Source organism: Lolium rigidum, chromosome 2 (genome assembly GCF_022539505.1).
Source record: "Lolium rigidum isolate FL_2022 chromosome 2, APGP_CSIRO_Lrig_0.1, whole genome shotgun sequence".
Taxonomy (NCBI): domain Eukaryota; kingdom Viridiplantae; phylum Streptophyta; class Magnoliopsida; order Poales; family Poaceae; genus Lolium; species Lolium rigidum.
Genome location: NC_061509.1, coordinates 127,788,181 through 127,798,108, shown reverse-complemented (window position 1 = coordinate 127,798,108; position 9,928 = coordinate 127,788,181). Strand labels below are relative to the sequence as shown.

Below are 9,928 nucleotides of genomic sequence, written 5' to 3'. Positions count from 1 at the left end.
TTAGGAAGCCGTCACCTTCCTAAGTCCCAGGGGCAGACCTAGATACTTGAAAGGGAAGGAGGCCACATCACAGCCCAGGACCCTTCTGGCCAGATCCACCTACTACGTTGTGCACCGGATGGGATGGATGGAGCATTTCGCAAGGTTGGTGCGCAACACAGACTCCACCCCAAAATCATCAACAATGGAAGCATATGTCAGAAGGTCACCCTTTGAAGGCCGAATGAAGGTGACCACGTCGTCGACATACATTGAGGAGCGATGCAGGAAACCACTTGATTCAATCCTCGTGAGCAAACCATCAGCTGCTGCCCGTTCGAACAACATGTGTAGGACATCCATGACAGTGTCAAAAGCAGGGGTGAAAAAGGGTCACCCTGGCGTAGACCGCGGCGGTTGAAAATGAGGCCGCCTGCCACCCTAGTCACCACCACCCGCATCGGCGTTGTGCCCAGCAGCCCACATATCATGGTAATCTACTTGTGACCGAAGCCTAGCTTCGCCAACATCTCAAAGAGAAAGGCCCAATCCACCTTATCGAAAGCTTCGGTGATATGTAACTTCAACAGGATGCCATTCGTCATCAGCACAGTGCATTGCACTGCGCATGATCGCGCTCTGCTAGGGTCCCACCATCTCAGCCATCCGGCGGCGAGACGTGAAGAAAGCATCTTAGCCACCAGCTTTGCCACATTTTGAATCAGGGTTATTGGCAGAAGTCCTTAACCTCCATAACATCCTCATGCTGGGCGGGAGGGATACCAGGTTGTCCACGTGTAGCCCTCGACAATCCCCACTCCACAACACACGAAAGGCATCCATAACATCAAACTTGATGATGTGCTAACAAGACACGTAGAGCCTGCCGGAGAAACCATCTGGGCCAGGCGCTTTTTCCAGATCCTGTGAGCGGACCACGCCGTAGACCTCTTCCTCGGAGAAAGGAGCATCCAACTCGGACAGGTCGTGGGTCCGAACGCCAGGAAGTCCAAGTCGAGAGAAAAGTCTCGCTCCGGCGATGAGCCAAGGAGGTGCTCAAAGAAGGCATCCACCGCGTCGGCCTTAGCATCCTGATCCGACACCAGGGTCCCGCCCACTTTGAGTTGCGCAATGAAGTTCATCCGACGCCGGTGATTAGCGTGAAGTTGAAAGAACTTGGTACAATCGTCACCCTCCGCTAGCCTCGTGATCATCGACCGCTGCCTAGCGATAGTTCGCTCCAGCGAGGCAAGCCCTAGCAGCTTGCGCTTGAGGAGCTTCCTGAAGCCTCTCTCCCCCGCTGAGAGAGCCCTCGACTCCATAGCCACATCCAAGCGGAAGATAATTTCTTGTTGCTGCCAATGAAGCGATCATTCCAGTTTCATGCGCATCTGCGATTCTGCGTATGGTATGCCCTCGCACATGTACACATGAGACACCCACTCATGACCTTAGACACTCCACTACTCCAGCACTACTATGATACAAAGTTTGCTCAGGAGTTACTTCTACTCGACTTCTGTCAGGGTGCTCAGTCACCTAACGACTAATCCGTACTAGTATTTACATTTGCTCTTCTGCTTGGAGGTCAATTAACCCCATGTTTGCCCTTCTGATCGACCGCCACCTGCATGAAGCTTCCCATTGATGATAAAGCAATCAGTACGTACATATCTTGCTTTAAGGTTCAGACTGCAACAAGGACACGAATGATACCACCCAAATATAAGGGAGAGAGATCAGAGTGCTAGCTGCTTGCTCCTACAACAACTTGGGAAGGGTGCAAGCTGTGATAGCTTTTCCATGCTGTTTGGTGAAATATTATATCGTGAGACGGGTCTAGTTGTCGTACCTGATCGAGAGCCTGAGATGGAGAAACCGGGGGAGATGGAGAGCGGCATCAGGGAGCAGCAGATGCAGATCGTGTGCGTGAGGAGCTCATCGATCGGCGACGAGGAGGAATGGGAGTCTTCGCGGTCGTCGGCGCTGTCCCTGTTCAAGGAGAAGGAGGAGGAGATCGAGCGGAAGAAGGTGGAGGTGAGGGACAAGGTCTTCTCCATGCTTGGCAGGGTCGAGCAGGAGTCCAAACGTCTCGCCTTCATCCGCCAGGTTCGTACGTAACCACTAGATCGATCGGTGCAAGGATTCCATCTAGAAATGAACTGATGGCCTGATGGAAAATTGAGGTTTGTTGTTAACTGTTGACCTGTTGTAGGAGCTGGAAGTGATGGCTGATCCGACGCGGAGGGAGGTGGAGACGATACGCAAGCGGGTGGACAAGCTGAACCGGCAGCTCAAGCCTCTCGGGAAGAGCTGCCTCAAGAAGGTGAGGCTGCTGCTGATTCTTCTCGCAGCACCACACTGAACCTTTGTTCTTCTCATTTTACCCTGTTTAAAGTATAGTACAAACATCTTAGCTTCTGTGCGTTGCTCTGTTCGGATGAGAGCAGGAGAAGGAGTACAAAATGTGTCTCGAGGCGTACAACGAGAAGAGCAGCGAGAAAGCAAGCCTTGTCACCAGGCTAGTGGAGGTGAATAACCAATACACGGCTTTAATAAGCTGTCACCGGTTGCAGGGTCCTTTTTAACCAGCATAGCTAATTCATTGCGTCGTGCATTTTGAGCAGCTTGTGGGCGAAAGCGAGAGACTGCGGATGAAGAAGCTCGAAGAGTTGAGCAAGACGATCGAGACGCTCTACTAGAGGTTTCCAGTTTCGGCCGGCCGGTTTGGTGTGACTGCACGAGAGAGGGTTCCCAGTTCCCATGTGCATTTTTCTGATGTTGGAATCAAACGAAAATGTATTTCTATTGTGTGATGTGTCGCGAGATTTGCAACCAATAGATTTGTGACTGGCGGTGAGGTACTCTCTTTTTCTTTATCTTGGCATGTGCGTATGCGCGAGTGGGTCCAACTAATGTATTTTCTACGACTCAAAATATACGGCGTGTTTCTCTTTTCATAGTAGTCTACACCATGGGTAAAATTTATTACTCCACCGGTTCAAAATAATTGCTTAAAAATAGATGTATCGACACACTAAAAATATCTAGATATATCTACTTTTAGATAATTATTTTGAACCGAAGGAAGTATATATGACAGATAGGTATTTTCCAAAACAAGTGTATATTAAGCCATACGTTATCTGATACCAGCCTTTGCAAGAACATTGTCATTCCCTCCGTCTCTAAATATACTCTGCCTAGGTCTCAGGTGCAATGAATATATACATATTTTACCCTAATTTTTTGCCAAAATCTGCGACAAGTATTTAGGGCTAGAGGAAGTACAAGAAAAAAAATAATGTCCTTGAAAAGTTCACCATCATATCTTTCTTCTGTGTCTCTCAACGGCACGGCGTGAGAAATCTCGATGCCGCATCTGGGCCTCGAGCGTAGCAAGGCCCCATCGGAGAAAGCTTGAAAAACCCTAGGTGCTTGTAGAAGCAACGGCTAGGAAGTCATTGTTGTAGACCAGAAGATGTCGGCGGCCATGATCTTGGGAGAACACCGTCTCGAAGAAGCTACTATCAAGGTGCCCTGGGAGATAGAGGATTTTTACGGTAGGGACTGGAAATAATTAAACGTCCAATTAACAGATCTAACGGTCCAGTTTGATCAATACTAGTTGTCTCGAAGAGTAGTATTTTTCCACACTAGGGCAGATTTGGCAGGCGCAAAAAACATAGACCCATCTAATAAAAAAGAATTTCCTTTACTTTACATTCCTTGTAATTGCTTTTTTTAGAGAACCTTATGATACTTTATTTATTTTATTCCTTTATTTACTAACAATCCGTACATGTATGTGTATGTGGCCACATAATTTGAATCTCTTTACGGTTCATAGAGAAAAAAAATTATATCAGAGTGGAGAAAAGTACAAATGGAGTGCCCAAATTTTATAACGGGAACTTGGTCAATTTTTAAAATTGTTCATATGAATCTAAAAAATAATCAGAATGATAATAATTTTCTTGCATGCTTTTAGAGAAAAAAAATTCATATTTTGTTATATTTTACAAACTTGAATAAATTCAACTAAAATTTAAACATAAAATAAATTAAAGCCCGTCGTTGTGCCGTTGGTAGAAGAACAAGCTGTAGTCGAACTTCTCCTCCTCCCTATCCCGAGCAGTTGTCGTCGTTGTTGAGGTCGACGTAGTTTCCCATCTCGCATGTTGACCATGCAAAGCCGCTAGATAAGGGTGCAGCCATCTCTCTCAGGTCGTTGCGCGGTTCTTCGAGGGCGAGGGCGAGCCCTTGATGTCGTCGGGGACGTCAGCGGCACCCAACAGCGCCTGGCTCCGGGGGTCCGCCAACGACAAATGGTGGGATCTGCAGAGCCGAGGACATGTAAGCGTCCCCAAGGATGATCACGTCATCCTTCGAAGCCCATCACGTTGGTGCATGAGGTGGTGAGGGAAGTAGAGGAGGCAGATGCTCTCTGCCACTCTAGAGGTGGGCAATGACAATGTCGAGGGTGCGTCCGGAACACCCCACTAGAGATCGCGGGCCTAATGGTTCTTGTTCTTCGGGGGACCGGGCTGCCATCATGGTGGACAAGCTCGAGAGCTCGTCGAATATAGAAGAAGGTATCAGTGTTCCATGTTCTTGGCATCCCACAAAGGGCAGCGTGCTCCGTGTTTATCCCCTCTCAGTGTTGGTAGAGCATCCACACCTTGTCAACCGTCAAGTCATGGGCCGAATCCGTTCGTCGCCGTGCCACCGCTGCAGCTTCCATTACCACCCAGACATCGTCTGCGTCGCTAGCATTTTTGAGCCGGTGATTTGAGTGGGCGATGTTGTGTGATGTATGCTATGGGAATGTGAGCGAGAGGGGGGCACCCTGGAGTCTATTTAAATGCCAAAGGTACGTGAGGTGGCGGCAACGCGCACTATAGCCGCCGCATGGGAAAGCCGCATCAATGATAGGATGGCTCGCCTACCACCCTATGGGAAACCGTCGCTGCATTAATCAAAGTCGAATGCTGGTTTTGTATTTCAGAAAAGTTGTACAGGAAATAATCTCGGAATTTGATGAAACAAAAGCCGAAGTTCATATTTTACCATAACGAAGACAGAGTCCAGAGGAAAGACGAAGGGGCGCCACAGGGTGGCCACACCAGGGCTTGGCGCGGCCTGGCCTCTGGCCACGCCAAGGGGTGGTGTGGGCCCCCCAGGCATCCATCAACCTCGCACTTCCGCCTATTTATTCACGATCTCGGGAAAAACCTAAAGACCCGAGCCTCATCCACGAAAAGTTCCGTCGCGGCCGCCATCGCCGACCCTAGCTCGGGAGGGTTCTGACGCTCTTCCCGGCACCCACCAGAGGGGGAGATCATCACCGGGGGCCTCTACATCGCCATGCCCACCTCCGAAGTGATGCGTGAGTAGTTCATCTCTGGACTATGGGTTCATAGAAGTAGCTAGATGGTTGTCTTCTCCAATTTGTGTCTCATGTTTAGATCCCGTGAGCTACCTATCATGATCAAGATCATCTTTATGTAATGCTACATGTTGTGTTTGCTGGGATCCGATGAATATTGAATACTATGTTGAGATCGATTATATACTTGTCATATGTTATTCATAATCTTGCATGCTCTCCGTTGCTAGTAGATGCTTTGGCCAAGTAAATACTTGTAACTCCAAGAGGGAGTATTTATGCTCGATAGTGGGTTCATGCCTGTAGTTTTCTGGAAGAGTGACAATAACTTCTAAGATTGTAGATGTGTTGTTGCTACTAGGGAGAAAACAACAATGTTTTATCTAAGGATAATTCTATAGTTTACTTTACATACATTGCTTAATGCGATAATCTGTTGCTTCCAACTTAATACTGGAAGGGGTTCGGACGATAACCAGAAGGTGGATTATTAGTCATAGACGCAGTTGGATTACGTTCTATGTATTATGTTGTAATGCCCGAATGAATCTCATAGTAATCATCTTGTCATGTATGGTCTTTATTCTTTCAATTGCCCAGCTATAATTTGTTCACCCAACATGTTATTTATCTTTATGGAGAGACACCTCTAGTGAACTGTGGACCCCAGTCCTTTCTTTTATACTGATAAAATAATCCTTTTCTGTTTACTTACTGCAAGCACTGTTCTCTTTAATTCCACTGCAAACAATCATCATATTTGCACACTATACGATTAATCCTTTGTTTTTAGCAAAACCGGTGAGATTGACAACCTCACTGTAAGTTGGGACAAAGTATTTTGGTTGTGTTGTGTGTAGGTTTCATGTTGTTGCTGAAGCCGGTAGTGCGCCCTGCCACAAGTCAGCTACCAACACCTTCAGAAGTCACGTCTTTCTCCTACTGGTCGATTAAACCTCAGTTTCTTACTGAGGGAAAACTTGCTACTGTGCTCATCATACCTTCCTCTTGGGGTTCCCCAACAGTGTGCAGTCTGCGCTCATCAAGCTACTTTTCTGGCGCCGTTGCCGGGGAGAAAGAGGATTTCTGCAAGTGGGGTCTCTCACTTCCAATCTCTTTACTTTGTTATTTTTTTCTTAGTTTATTCCATGCTCACCTCCCATGTTGATGTTACTTTTTTTCACTAGTTAGGCTTAATGGAAAACAACAATAAAATTAGAGAGATTTATAGTATTTATCTTGAGCTAGGACATGAAGTGTTTGAAGAGAAAATTAAAACCCTATGGAGCTTTATTTGCATGCTAATAGCAATGTTATTAGTATGAATTCTTTGAACACCATTATTTCTAATGCTATGGAAAATTCTAAGCTTGCGGAAGCTAGTTTTTATGAAAATGATCTTTTTAGTTCTCCAGCTTTAGAGGAGAAAATTGCTATGATGATTACAATGATGAATATGATATTTCAGTCCACCTACTATTAAGGAGAAAACTAATTATGATTACATATGTCTCATATATCTGATGATTATGGTGATGAGAATAATAATAATAGCTCACTACTAGGAAAAGGCTTATAGCTGCAAAAATTATCGCCGGCGCACATAAAAAATGGTACGCCGGTGCTATTTACCACCGGCACTCAACTTATGCGTTGCGCCGACAATATCTGTCAATTCCCGGCGCAGCCTGCAGTTCTGTTCGCCGGTGGTACAGGAGGTGCTGGCCGTGCTAGATCCAGCTCGCTACGCGAGGCTACAATGTCGGCGCTCCAAAATCGTGTGCGCCAGCGATAGAGGACAATTTTGAAAGAATAAGAAACTGTAGCCGGACCATATGTTCCAGTCGATCGCGTGGCACAACTCCTAACCGCATAGCGTCCCAGACTTCTCTCTCTTTGCAACTCCGTCTCTCTCGCGCACAACTCCTCTCCCACGCACAACTCCATCTCTCTCATCGGTGCATCTCCCGCCACCGGCCTCGCCGCCGGCATGCCACGATCTGGAAGCTGAGACTCCCCAGTCCAGGGAGGACGTGGCTCCCGCTCAAGCTCGACCACATCGGGCTCGAGTTCCCCGCATCGGAGCTGAGGCTGGAGGGGAGAGCTGCGGTCGTCGGAGGGGAGAGTTGTGAACACCAGCGGAGCCAAGGTCAAAGGGGATAGCCATGGGCGAAGCCAAGGTCAAAGGGGACAATCGCGGGCAGAGCCGAGGCCGGCGGGGATGCTGCTGTGGAGCACGTCCTCACCGCTGCTCAACGCGCCGCGCGTGCCGAGGCCGATCTGCTGGCACCGGTGCCGCTCCTGGCCGCCAGAACCTCACCCACCCCTACCGTCTTCGTCCTGCAGGAGGAGTCCACCGCCGGCTGCTAAGAGCGCGGGGATGGACCTGGACGCTGCCGTGGGGCGGAAGGAGGCCGCGCTGTCAGCTGCGGGCGATGATGACGCCTAGGCCGTTCGGCGGACCTGCCGACATCCACGACCTGGTGTATGGCGGCGCGACGGACCTGCTCCGCGACCTGCTGCTCTGCGACGGCGACGCCCTGGCGGTGGTCAAGCCCGCTGATGTCTACGCATGCTTCTATTCCTGTAGACAGTGTTGAGCCTCCAAGAGCAGAGGTTTGTAGAACAGCAGCAAGTTTCCCTTAAGTGAATCACCCAAGGTTTATCGAACTCAGGGAGGTAGAGGTCAAAGATATCCCTCTCAAGCAACCCTGCAATTACGATACAAGAAGTCTCTCGTGTCTCCAACACACCTAATACACTTGTTAGATGTATAGGTGCACTAGTTCGGCGAAGAGATAGTGAAATACAAGTGATATGGATGAATATGAGTGGTAATAACAATCTGAATAAAATATGGCAGCAAGTAAACATGCAGTGGAACAGTAAATAAACGGAGATTCGATATTTGGAAACAAGGCCTAGGGATCCTACTTTCACTAGTGGACACTCTCAACAATGATCACATAATAAAACTACTCTACACTCTCTTGTTGGATAACAAACACCATTCATTGTGTAGGGATACAAGAGCTCCCTCAAGCCGGAGTAAACAAGCTCCACAACATTCGGAGTTCATATTTGAGTAACCTCTAGAGTGCATAATAGACCGTTGCAATTTAGAGACATTCGGAGTTCATATTTGAGTAACCTCTAGAGTGCATAATAGACCGTTGCAATTTAGACCGAGTACTAACATAGCATACACACTGTCAACAATAGCTATGAAAGGGGGAATAGATCGCATCAATACTATCATAGTAATAGTTAACTTCATAATCTACAAGAGATTACAATCATAACCTACGCCAAGTACTACATGATGCACACACTGTCAACATTACATCATGGAGGAGGAATAGACTACTTTAATAACATCACTAGAGGAGCACATAGTAATAGTGATACAAAGCTCATGATCACATAAAGATCACATGGGAGAGAGAGATGAACCACATAGCTACGGTAGAGCCCTCAGCCTCGGGGGAGAACTACTCCCTCCTCATCATAGGAGACAGCGATGGCGATGAAGATGGCGGTGGCGTCGATGGAGATGACTCCGGGGGCAATTCCCCGTCCCGACGGCGTGCCGGAACAGAGACTTCTGTCCCCCGAAACGGAGTTTCGCGATGGCGGCGGCGTCCCTGGAGTCATTCTGGAGTTTCGTCAATTGGTGTAGGGTTTTTAGGTTCCGAGGGGTTAAATAGGCGAAGAGGCGAAGTCGGAAGGGCGCCAGGGCTCCCTCTCCATAGGTCGGCGCGGCCAGGGTGGAGCCCGCGTGGCCCTATGGTCTGGGGCCTCTGGGCTTCCTCTCCGGCTCCCCTTCGGTGTTCTGGTCCGTCTCGGTGAATTAAGATATTTGGCTTTCGTTTCGTCGAATTCCGAGAATATTGCCCGAACAGCCTTCCTGGAACCAAAAACAGCAGAAAACAGGAACTGGCTCTTTGGCATCTTGTCAATAGGTTAGTGCCGGAAAATGCATAATAATGACATAAAGTGTGTATAAAACATGTGAGTATCATCATAAAAGTAGCATGGAACATAAGAAATTATAGATACGTTTGAGACGTATCACCCGCCCACTCACCCCGCCCGCCATGTCCTCCTCCACTGTCTCCTGGTTGCGTCACAGCGTCGTTCCGGCCTACTCCCCGAGGAGCTCACCAGCAGCAGCCATTCCTCCACCGTCTTCGTGCGTCCCCACCACCAACAACAGTCATCCATCGCGTCGAGCAGGCATCGCCGTCCACGGTCCTCGCGTCGAGCAGGGCTCGCCGTCCTCGGTCGTGGCTTCCAGGATCCGATTGCTTTTCTAAATTCTTGTTTGGGTGTTTCTGCAAAATTCATCGCTAGTGGTAATTTTATTTCTTTTGACTGGTGCTCTCTGTAAATGTAATGATGAAGGAAATGGACAGGCACGTGGTGGGGCGGTGGGACGATGGTGGGTGGGCCTTTTTTTTGTTCCCTATTCGTACTAATGTCGGCAAACACAGCACATGCGCTGGTGCTATATTGATGTACTGCTGGCGAATGGTTCGCTGCGCCGGTGGTAGGAAAATA

At 48.3% G+C, this 9,928-nt stretch overlaps 1 protein-coding gene across 1 annotated transcript; it reads left to right on the top strand.

Moving 5' to 3' along the window:
- The first annotated feature begins 1,756 nt into the window (after positions 1-1,756).
- Positions 1,757-2,761, top strand: LOC124687217. The gene is made up of 4 exons (XM_047221028.1): positions 1,757-2,088; positions 2,195-2,305; positions 2,430-2,510; positions 2,607-2,761. Exons 1-4 carry the CDS (start codon positions 1,783-1,785, stop codon positions 2,679-2,681), a joined length of 573 nt encoding a protein of 190 aa, XP_047076984.1. The 5' UTR covers positions 1,757-1,782; the 3' UTR covers positions 2,682-2,761.
- Positions 2,762-9,928: the final 7,167 nt, after the last annotated feature.

Coding starts and splice junctions, on each gene's coding strand:
- LOC124687217 (XM_047221028.1), top strand. CDS start 1,783: ATGCTGTTTGGTGAAATATTATATCGTGAGACGGGTCTAGTTGTCGTA. Junction 2,306..2,429: donor GGAAGAGCTGCCTCAAGAAG/GTGAGGCTGCTG, acceptor GGATGAGAGCAG/GAGAAGGAGTACAAAATGTG. Junction 2,511..2,606: donor TTGTCACCAGGCTAGTGGAG/GTGAATAACCAA, acceptor CATTTTGAGCAG/CTTGTGGGCGAAAGCGAGAG.